The 11,566-nt window shown below is 43.7% G+C and overlaps 1 protein-coding gene across 1 annotated transcript in view; it reads right to left on the bottom strand.

Moving 5' to 3' along the window:
- Positions 1–11,566, bottom strand: part of Arfgef3 (ARFGEF family member 3) — a 145,707-nt gene that overhangs the window by 77,840 nt on the left and 56,301 nt on the right. Inside the window, exon 5 of the mRNA XM_021221143.2 lies at positions 6,289–6,357. Coding sequence (XP_021076802.1) covers positions 6,289–6,357 — 69 coding nt within the window. The remainder of the gene's footprint in view (positions 1–6,288; positions 6,358–11,566) is intronic.

Raw genomic sequence — 11,566 nt, forward strand, 5'->3', positions numbered from 1 at the left:
CATGTCTCAATTATCTAACTAAACGCCCCAGGAAAGGAACCCTGAGAGCAATAGAGCAGAGTGTTTAATAGCAGCATATGATAACAAGATATAAGATCTAGGGTCTCTTGCAAGCTTTAGAAAGTAGGGCAGGGCAGTTAGCCTTACCTGGTTTGCGGTTTTTTTTTTTTTTTTTTTTTTTTATTTAGCCAGAGTGTAGTAAAGAGTAAAGGAAAACAAAGCTATAGAGCCACATGCTAGGGACTCGATGACTGATAGCTTTTATTAATCAGTGTTTTGCAAAAGACAGATGGGTGGTTAGAAGGATTAAAAAAAGAGAAGGCCCTCGAAACAAGAATGTTACAGATCAAAACCCAACAACAATGATTCTAAAACAGTTTTCTGAGCCCAAAAAGTTTACTGGGGGCTGGCGGTGGGGAGATACTAGACTTTTTTTTTTTTAGGAATCTAAGATCAAACCATCATATATATTTATAGCCAAGGTTTCAGCCATTGAGAAATTCCATAGAAGAGTATTCAGCAGGCCCGGAGCCGGTTCTCAAATCTCTCCAATGGAGTATTGTCATTAACTCTCTTCAAATCAGCCTTATACTGCTTCTGGGTTTGACCTGATCTTTTCCTTTATTGAAGACCTTGGCAATTTCTATACCCTCAGCCTTCCTCTATATGAGAGGATTGAGCATCTTTGGAAAACTCAACATGTCTCCTAACCTACGCATGATGCTAAGAGACGCCTATGGCTGAACCTCGACCCATCAGGACTATGTACCAGCGAGGAGGTCTAGGAATGACAGTTCTTGAAACTGAATAGTTAATGATGTTTGCTTATTTTGTAATTGGTCATTTAACAAATCTGCTGATTTTTGTTTTTAATACCTCGGTATAACAGAAGGTATTCTTGCGGAAAACTTTCCTGACTAGAGGTTAATTAAGCAAATTTGTGTTAGACAAAAATCAAAGTTGCCTTTATATTTACATTTTAAACGCTTAATGATCCTTTTATAGTTTCGAGGCAGCTTGGTCCCTGGTTGAGCTAAGGCTTGAAGCCCTGGAAACCCTGAAGGGACAGTAGGTGCTGTCACTAGCTGCAGTCCCTCCCCCCCTTCCCCTACAGGCTTGTGGCCATCAGTCACATAAGGGCAACACCCCAAGCCCCTCCACAGGTAGAGGATGTGACCTGTGGTCACTTAGGCTCAAGACAGATCATTATTTTAATGAGGTACCTAAAGGCCTTAAGGGCTTAGCCAATAAGCTTTCCTTCTCAGACAACTCCTCCCTATAAAAGGTATTTAACCTCAGGCCCACTCTGAGAAATGGGGTATGGTTTTACTCATGTACTTTCCACCATGACAATAAAATGCCTTAAAACCATGGCCGGCCTCTTTCATTGGTATCTGCCATGGGGAGCCATGGAGAAGGCCTTCGCCTATAGAACCTCTGTCTAATCTCCTGTAGAAGGCCTCTCTGTGCTCCCAGCCGCAACTGCCACCAAGCCACGCCCAAGCCTGCTGCTGTCAAGCCAAGGACTCTCTCTCCCTGCAGAACCAGCTGGAGCTCTCCCTTTTCCCCCCAGCCCTGGGCTAGATCCAGCCCTTGGCTAGATCCACTCCATTCTTAGCTCTTCCAGTGTCGCCTGGGTGTCCGAGAGTCTGAGAACCAGATGGCCCCGGCCTCGTCGCAGGCCCGGGGACCCCCGAGCCAGCTCCAGCTGTCCCACATCTCAAACTGCACTTCCCCACCCTGGAGCAGTGTCCAGAGGCTTCCCTATGGCCCAACACCGGCTCACCCAGAGACAGCATAGCGTAAGCGTGGTCAGTGTGTCCTGCTTCCCTGAGTGGCCCAGCCCAGTGGAGGAATGGACATGGGCTCCACCCATCTAGCTAGCTCTAAAAGAAGTTGAGGGCCCCTTAGCCCCTTTTCAGACAGTGTACATGATGTCAATTTGCTTCCCTGGTTGTCAAGATCCTTCTTCAAACTAGACGCCAACCCACTTACCCCTCTACTCATACAGGTTTCCACCCTCCAACAGGAAAGAGACTCCCTCATCCTCATCCAGCATGTCCCATCTCAAAGGCCCTGTGTCTGAGGGAAATGTGCTTGCTGACCAAACTGCCTCAGCAGGAACATTCATGGCCTCCACTGAGCAAGCAGACCAATTCCATTTGTACACACACAAATATAAAGGGGCTTTGTATCTGCTCCCCCAATGTCCCCCTTGCTCAAATCCAAAGGATAATAGAAACATGTTTCTCTTGTGCATCCCTCATTACCATCCCAACTTTACAACTGGTGGACACCAATCCCCGAGGCCTCAAATCCAATCAACGCCTTATGGCAAATTGATTTCACCCATATTCCCTAATTCGGTAGATAGAAATATGTTTTTGTCACTATAGATGCACACTCACATTTTATATGGGCTTCAGACCAAACAGGTGAAAACTCAAAAAGGTTAATTCACCATATGCTCGACACCTTTGCCATCATGGGCCTTCCTCAACAGATAAAAACTGGTAATAGCTCTGCCTTCGCTAGCTCTCAATTCAAAAACCTTCTGCATGCATTGGGAAATTGCCCATTATATGGGAAATCCCCACAACCCTCAGGGCCAAGGAATAATAGAAAGAAGACATCAAACCCGAAAAGCCCAACTTCTAAAACAAAAGACAACCACCTACCCCCCCCCCAATGTACAACTAATGATGGCTCTGACTACCCTAAACACATTTAATATCTACAAAAACTCCAAGCACCTTATCTCCCTCCTTTGACACACACCAAAATTAACCAACCCCTCCCCACAATCCTAGTACAATGAAGAGATCCTTTGGATGGAATTTGGAAGGGACCAGACCCCCTCCTTACAACTGGAAGGGGTTTACCTTGTGTTTACCCACAGGCCCAGCCTAAGCCTATCTGGGTTCCTGCCAGAAATATGACACCACCCCACCAACCAAGAAGATGGCCTGCCTCTTGCTGGCAGATCAAAGACAGAAGAGGAGGAGGAGGAGGAGGAGGAGGCAGAGGAAACACCACACCCAGAAGGACAAGGTTTCCTGGAAGGACATCCATGACTTGGTGACTGCTGCTCAGGCCATGTGCCCTCCACAAGCCCCCTTCTCCTCTATTCTCTTGACTGCTTTTGTCATTCTTCATGGTAACTCTGCTGCTGCCCAGCCCCTCCTTAGCCTTGCCAACACCTACCATTGGAGATTCTACACTAGAGAAACCTACGAAGGACTCAACAAAGTTATAAGAACCCAGGACTGTCCACTAGAAGGATGTCGAACCAGGATTGAGATTCCCCTTACACCTGGATTCCATCTCTACTATCCCCAACCCTTTCCTCTGCTTTCCTTACTGAAACTCGGGTGAATGTCTCCAGGAGATCTCCACCTATGGAGGTTGCAGATATTGGAGCTGCAGAATGGAATCCACCAGTCGTGGCGGCACCATGCTTGCCAACCTTATAATTCATTTTCAGCTTTCCATCAGTGATCCATGGAATGAACATGGGTGAACTGGAGTCATGGGTAAACTTTACCCCAACGGCTATGCCGAATACCCCATAGCTGATTTGCATGTCTCCTGTGAGCTTGTTCCTGCCCCCAAATCAGCCTTTACCCATGCTAACATTATCCAACAGGAAAATCAGTCTCAGAAGGAGCTGCGAGTTACCCTCTCCTGGCTACAGTCCATCCAATAAGCAGCTGACCTCCTTCCCTTAACAACCCACCCCAACTCCTCCCAATGCTTTTTCTGTGTTTCTCTCTCCCTACCATTATTAGCAGCTGTTCCTATTAACATTTCCCTTCACGACCTCCATGGAACCCTACCCATGAGGAAAGTACAGGACATTCCTCTCTTTGACTTACCCCCACCCCTTTGCCTTGTAGGACCCTCCTCAAAACCCCATCTTATATGTGCCCGTGACATCACCATCACCAAATCAGTATGTGTTAACCCTGCTGCCATCCTCTGGTGCAAAGGCACTGCAGGTTCCTGTATTAACTCCCCTTTTCAAGGCTCCTGCATCCCCATGATAACTGTCCCCGGGTTTATCTCTACAAACCTGAAGAACTTGCCTTGCAAATGGGAGGAAGCTGAAAGAAGAGAGAGATCTTCATCCCTCTGCACATCTCTTGCTGTCTTGCTGAATGTAACAGGAACTGCTGGAGCAGCCCTTGTTGTAACACAACAGGAGTTACCCTCCAAAACCGGAGAGCTCTGGACTTACTGACTGCTGAACAGAGAGGGACTTGTGCTTTGCTGGGGGAGGAACGTTGCTTCTATGTCATTAAACCTGGGCTGGTAAAACAAGAACTCCGGGGGAACCTCCAGGCACTCTACGTTCCCAACACCCCTACCCCTTGGTGCTCGAACCCCTTGGTAGCCTGGATTCTTCTCCCTTTTGGTACCCATTTGAGCCTGGCTTCTCTTGGCACTCTGCCTCATTCACTTTCTAAAGCAGCAGATGAGTAGCATTGCAAAGATCACTACTAATTAGGTCTTGGTTCAATATCAAACTGTTCCCAATATAGGAGACAGTTATTCTAATGATACCTTTCCCTTATAAAAAGAAAAGGAGGGGTTGTGGGGTGGTAGACTGTGAGAGGAAGCCTGGTAAGGTTGAGCTAAGGTTTGAAGCCCCAGAGACCCTGAAGGGATGGTAGGAATCCTCACCTGCTCCTGAACCAGGCTCCTGTCGTGTAGCTCCAGCCCCCACAACCTCTGTAAAGAGGTTTGTGGCCATCAGTCACGTAGGGGCAGCACCTCAAGCCCCTCCACATAGATAAGGTATCCCCTAGCTCTCAGACCAAGCCAAGAGCAACAGCAGCAGAGACGGAGGTGGAGGCAGGTGCAGCAGCAGAGGCCACCGAGGCAATTCCCCATCCCTGCTTGCATTCTCTCCCCTTCGCCTGAACCCTAGCACTTGGCCAGGCTAGAGATCTTTGTGGAAAGCCTCCGGTACATAGACCCACAGAACTGAACTTCACTGACTTCACTGACTACGTGAACCAAGCAAAACTGAATGGAACTGCACAAACTCAACTGAGCTCAACTAAACTCTCTAAAGTGAACTGTGCTGCTCTTAAGTAACCTCTCTTTCCTGTCTGTTCTCCTCAGAGCTGGGGGTATCTTATCTCTAACTCATTCTGTCAAATCTTTCTCTGATTTATCACTTTGTCTGCCCCTCAATTAGATGTCATTGTTTGGGCTTAAAGGTGTGTACTAAGGGCATGCCTGTATTCCTGCTAGATCACAGAGACCTAGGTCTTTGGATGTGATCCCTTGTTAGAGTAGCCATGATGCTTGATTAAAATTCCTTTACACTTGCTAACTTTAGAAACCTCACTGTCCTATAACAAATGAACACACAAACTCCCGAATAGTAAGACTCTTAAAATTCACTATGTCTCCTAATTGAAAACAATTCTGGTAACAACACTATTTCACTGCTTAGATACAACGAGACAGATAAATGTCCCAAAGAAAAGTTTGCTCATCTTTACAAATCCATGATTGAAGATGCTTCATGGCAGACTGGGGGCCAACTAGCTAATTGAAGCTTCTCTTTGGACAGCTCTGGAGATTTTCCACATGGTCTGAACTGGAGATGTAGCTCAGTGATAGAATGTTTCTCCATGATTTCAGAGTACGGAAAAGCATCACCACTTTGTGATCTGAGCATGTACTCACCCTGGAACAACTAAATATTAAAAATATTCTTTTCAAGGAATGAAAGGGAAACTATTCTAGGTAAAGTAAAGTACGGCTCTGAAAGGATGATGCTTCCAGGAGCTAAGGCACATTCCAGACATTCAAGGAGCCAGGTTTTCTGTTGGATACATTCTAGAAAGTGCTGGAAGGAACATGTGACCCCAGTATAGTACTGATGGGAAAGTTACAAGATGTGATAGTTACAAGATCATTTAGTGATAAGTTACAAGATGCATTTTTCAGGGTTTGTGAGACAGATAGAATTGAATCAATACACACTTTTTTTATAAATCTCAGACTTGGTTTCTTAGCAATTATTTTTAAACAGAAAATGCTTTGCAATCTATTCAAGTGAAGTAAATCTAAGTTTGCAGAGCCCCGTGGCCCGTGACACCGGGAGTAAGGTCAGCCAGCCACGTGTTTCCCACAAAGTAAACCAGCAGAAACTCTGCCATCAGCAGAGAACTGGTCAGAGAGTCTCTAGGCTGCAACTCAGATCTAGTTAAGTCTTCCTCTTAGTCAGAGGGGAGGCGGCAGTGAGCATCAGGTGCCCAAGGTGGCACTCACCTCTGCGACCTTCAGAATGGCACTCCCGTTCATGTCAAACGTCGGGGTGTAGGTGATGCACAGTAAAACCTAGAGCCAGCAAGAAGCGAGGGAAGGAGGGAGAGACAGGGTTAAAATATGTTTTTGTATGAGAGTTACCCCCCTCCCCAGGTTCATGTACTGGTATGCTTAGCCTCCAGTTGAAGAACTGTTTCAAAGGATTAGGGAATATGTCCTTGTTGGAGTAGGTATGTCTCTGTCGGGGGAGGAGTGTCATGGGGGTGACAGTGAAAGCCCCATGCCCTAGAATACTAGCTCTTTCCTCCCCCCACCCCACTCCTCTCTGATTGCTGCCTGTGAATTCGCATGTAAAGCTCTCAGCTACTGCTCCCGCACTGTGCCTGTCTGCCTCCTGCCAGGATGATTATGGACTAACCCTCTGAAACTGTAAACAAACTCCCAACTAAATGCTCTATGAGCGTTGCCTTGGTCATGGTTTCTCTTCACAGCAACAGAACACCAACTAAGACAATTGTCACAGGTTGTCTGTGAAGTCCTATATTCACGATTCCTTTGCTTTCAACTATCCTCCTTCCTTCATGAATGATATCTGTGTGTATGTGCAATGTTCATATGGGTCTTCATGCATATCAGTCCAAGAACATGTATGGTGCAGTACAGGTCTGAGTTTTTGTCCCACCACTGATCTTGAATTAGCAGACACAGATTTCCTCATAAATGAGGGGGTAGACTTTAAACAGAAAGGCTGTAAACCCACTACTGTGGTCCATATGAGTAAAGGGTTCTTGAAAGTCAGAAAAAGAACTGGCAAGCCTTCCAGACACATCAAAACACAGTGGTCCCTGCTGCAACCACAACAGGAGAAACATAACTAAAAAAAAGGACAGCATAAGACTGGCAATAAGCAGGATCTCTCCACAGTCCCAGGATGTCTGTCCAACAACAATGCAAGACAAAACTGATACTAAGGACCAGGAAAAATGACCAGGCTAGGAAATGGTAGGTCTCATGGATTATTTCAGCTAATTTTAAACATGTGTTATAATGACTGGTCCTCTTACTGATAAGAAAGCTGAGCCTCAGAATGATAAAGTAGGATGCTTAAGATGCCATAGATAACTGAGCTGAAATTTGAGTGTAATAACTTGACTCTATATGCTAAACCACTGTGCAATACTGCCTGCACTGTCTTCATCTTCTGGGCCTAGACTGAGATGCCACTGTGACTGTCTAGTCTTACCCACATGGGATCAGACATGTTTTATGCTACTTTTCTCTCTCCTAAAACTGCCCTCAGGAAGGTGCATGGCATTTTCTTATTTTCTGGTCCTGGATTCCCTTTCTTCCCTAAGGATAAATGGTTGATGGCATTCAGGAGATCTTTAAGACGCATTAAATATTCTTCTTTCTACTAACAGAGCTATTAGGGAAGTAATCAATTAAGAGCCCCTGGCATTTAAGAATCATGTCTATCTTTGCAGACAGAAATCCAGACCCTCCCCTCTCCTTGGCTTCTGACTTTTCTTGCTGGAAAAGAACAGATAGGAAAATGCTGGAGCCTGTTGCTTGCCCCTATACCCAACAGCTGTGCAGTATGGCCTGCCAGAGACAACCTCTGGGACTTTCCTTATCTAGTTCTGTTCACAAAAGAACACAGAAGCCCAAACATACATAATACAGGATATGTACTTAACCACCACACCAAAATCCAATTGCACAATTGCCTGATAGAAAGAACTCCTTCTCAGTCAATTAGAGCTGATGGGGGGTGGGGAGATCAGCCTCTCCTGTACATAACTAAAGAAAGAAAGAATATTTCTTTTCTTTTCTGTTTTTCTCTTTTCTTCTTCTTCTTCTTCTTCCTCTTCTTCTTCTTCTTCTTCCTCTTCTTCTTCTTCTTCTTCTTCTTTCTCTCTCTCTCTCTCTCTCTCTCTCTCTCTCTCTCTCTCTCTCTCTCTCTCTCTCTCTCTCTCTCTCTCTCTCTCTCTCTCTCTCTTTCTTTTTCTTGCCAAGTGGTGTCACCAGATTAGCTAAGTTACTTGTGGATTTTCTCTCCAGTTTCTTTTTTTTTTTTTTAATCCATACAGTTGACTCCAGATAAAAAGTGGCTCGGCGTCACTGTGGCCAGAAGAAAGCCATGTTCCTTGACCCTATGGGATAGGGATGATATGGACGTCCTATAATGGCAATCTTTGAAGCTGGGTGAGGACAACGGAGTCTTCTCAGTACTTGTTTAAAAGGCGTTTCCATCTTCTGTGCCTCCATACTGCACAAGCCTACTGTGTAGCCTGAAGCCTTTGTCCTTGGGTATCCTATATGGTTTCTGCCAGCCTCCTTTCATGGACTTCCATGGGTCTCATCTTTCAGCCTTCAACTCAAGTGTCACCAACTTGGAGGTCCCCTTCCCTCTTAAGACCTTCCTTCACATGGCCTCCGTTATATCTTGAACATGCACCCATCTCGTGATATACTGGCTTATTTTTGTATTTATAGTCTTTGCTTAGGCTTTGTTGCTCATTGTGTACCCATCTGATGCTTTCTTGCTTAAATATTTTGTCACACTGGGCAGCCTCCCTTACTTCTTTACTTCTCTTTTTATACCATGTGTCTGGCACATGGAAGGAAGCTTAGGAAGATAATGGGTAGAGGTGGCAGTGATAGTCTTTGGTCTCTTGCTCCAGCTGGACTTGTGGGTTTGAGAATATTGGCAATAAAGACTGGCAATGGCTAACATCTTATAAGATGCTGGAGGCAAATGTTTGTCTCAACTGGTTAACTATTAACATTATTCAAAGGCTGGTCTAACTTCGGTGATGTACATAATTGATTGATTAAATTCAGGGAAGACAGAAAGGTACTATGTAAAAAGGTACGAAGAAGTGAGCTAATGTGAGGAAGCCAATATGATCCCCAAGCTCCTGAGGGACATGGGGGAACATAGAAAATATAGAATTATTAAAAATTAATTTTACAAAATGTTTCTTGAAGAATCTATAATCTCATTTTTATAAGTATGAAGTGTAACTTATAAACCAAGCGAATAAACTAAGTCCATTACTGAGACAGTGACTACAGCCCCAGGAAGGGCACTCACTCACCTTTCCTCCTCTGGCAGAATTCCAGAGTATCTCAGAACCCCATTCTGGCTGTTCATTTTGGCATCTCATGTTCACTGGCCTGAATTTTCCCAATTAAAAATATCACTGCAAAATCTTCTCCTTTGAGGAAAAACTTCATCTCTTCTTTTTAATTTAAGTTGGCAGTAATGAGAATGGAAAATCCAGTGATGTTCTAAGGAACCAGTGTCTTTCCATACACAGACACAAAGCAGCCTCCATCTTCTAGACTTAGGGAAGTGGTAAAATTGCCTTCAGAAAGAAGGAATCTCAAAAAAGGCATACAGAATGTCAGAGGACATTTCATCTTTTAAGGCTTAAAATGTAGATGTCAAAGATTCTCAGCCTCAGCACTATGAACAATGTGGGCTGGAGTAATTCTTTGGGGGGGGGAGGATCCTGTGCATTGTGGGTAATTCACAGCATCCTGGGGTATCTATGCAATACACGACAGTGGCACCTTCTTCCTTACCAACTGTAATCATCAAAGTATCTCCCAGACATGTACAAATGTTTCCTTAGAGACAAAACCACCCTGGGTGAAAACCGCTGTTTCTGGATTATTCATGTCCATATCTTATGACTATAGCTTGAAATATCGACTAGAGGGATAGTTGGGACCAGTCCACCAGCTCAGATCCTGAACTGCAGAATCTACAGAAATGGGTGGTTGAGCTATAATCGTAATCATGTCATTTCGTCTCATGATATAAAAATTCACTAGTCTTAAACCAATTAAACATTCTCTCCTAGATCAATTTGTCCTGGTTCTAAGAAATGGCTATTCTGAGATAGTTAGAATTGTTTATAGTCAATGCAGATTTGGGTAGAGTGTCTAGATATCCAACTTGCAAATTATTTCTGACTACTTCTTAGTTCATGGTTATGCTCCAGGTTTATATATGGTCTTCATTTGTTGTACTTGTAATAAGTTATTGATATTAATTACATAGGCCCTGATTACCAAAGTTTAGGAAATACTATGCTGGTGATGTTCCTGGAAAGTACATAAATATTAATTATGATAAGGTTACTGATGTGCTTCAGCAACTAAACAAATCGCTTCTATCCCTATGCCCCCCTTCTAAATTCCTCACAACTATGACTTCTAACTTGTAGTCTTACAAATCAATCTTTAGAAGCTACATTTCCCTATGTTTTAACTCTTAATTACACCTTCTAAGCATCACAGAGGAATATAGTTGCCCCTTAGTATTCAAGAGATATCAATTCTAGAGCCTCATACAGATGCCAAAGCCTATGAACACTCAAATTGTTTATATGAAGTGGCATAGTATTTCCATAAAATCTACCCGCACCCTCAGAAATTTCAGATCATCTCAGATTACATGTAATGTCTGATTCAACATAAATAATATATAAATAATTGCTACACTATGTTGTTTGGGAAGTAAGGAAAAGAATGCAGTCATATTTGGTTCTACACTCCTACTTGGAGTTCCAACCCTACTGGCTGAACCACAAAGCTTGAATTATGGTGATTGTGTGGCTATTTATCTCTTTCCTACTACATAACAGGCCTTTGAACGCTTTTCTTTTAACTCTACATAGTTGATACATGCTGGTAAAAAATTACTTTTTAAGTGTTATGTTATGTCACATGTAGCCTATGACAGTCACGAATCCAGTCCAATATAAAACTGTAAGCTTACTTAAAACTTTATAAGGGTTTGGGAATAATAATAATTCTTTTTCTTCTTCTTCTTCTTCTTCTTCTTCTTCTTCTTCTTCTTCTTCTTCTTCTTCTTCTTCTTCTTCTTCTTCTTCTTCTTTTTCTTCTTCCTCCTCCTCCTCCTCCTCCTCCTCCTCCTCCTCTTCCTCCTTTCTTTCTCCTTCTCCATTATTTTATAACTCAGTGTGGCTCTTAAACATGAAGTTTATAGATGATAACTTTGTGTTACAAAGACTAAACACATGTTTAAGGCTAAACATGACTGGGAGATTAAATATCTCCCAAAAGTTCATATATTCAAGGCTCAGTCACCCCGTCTCTAGTGCCCATTGGGCTTTAGCAAAACTTTTAGGAGGTGGAGAGGAATGGAGGACCTTAGTTCACTGGAAGGATGCCTGTAAAAGAGACCTTGCCCATTCTCTCTCTCTCTCTCTCTCTCTCTCTCTCTCTCTCTCTCTCTCTCTCTCTC

The sequence above is a fragment of the Mus pahari genome, chromosome 21 (assembly GCF_900095145.1).
Source record: "Mus pahari chromosome 21, PAHARI_EIJ_v1.1, whole genome shotgun sequence".
Lineage (NCBI taxonomy): Eukaryota > Metazoa > Chordata > Mammalia > Rodentia > Muridae > Mus > Mus pahari.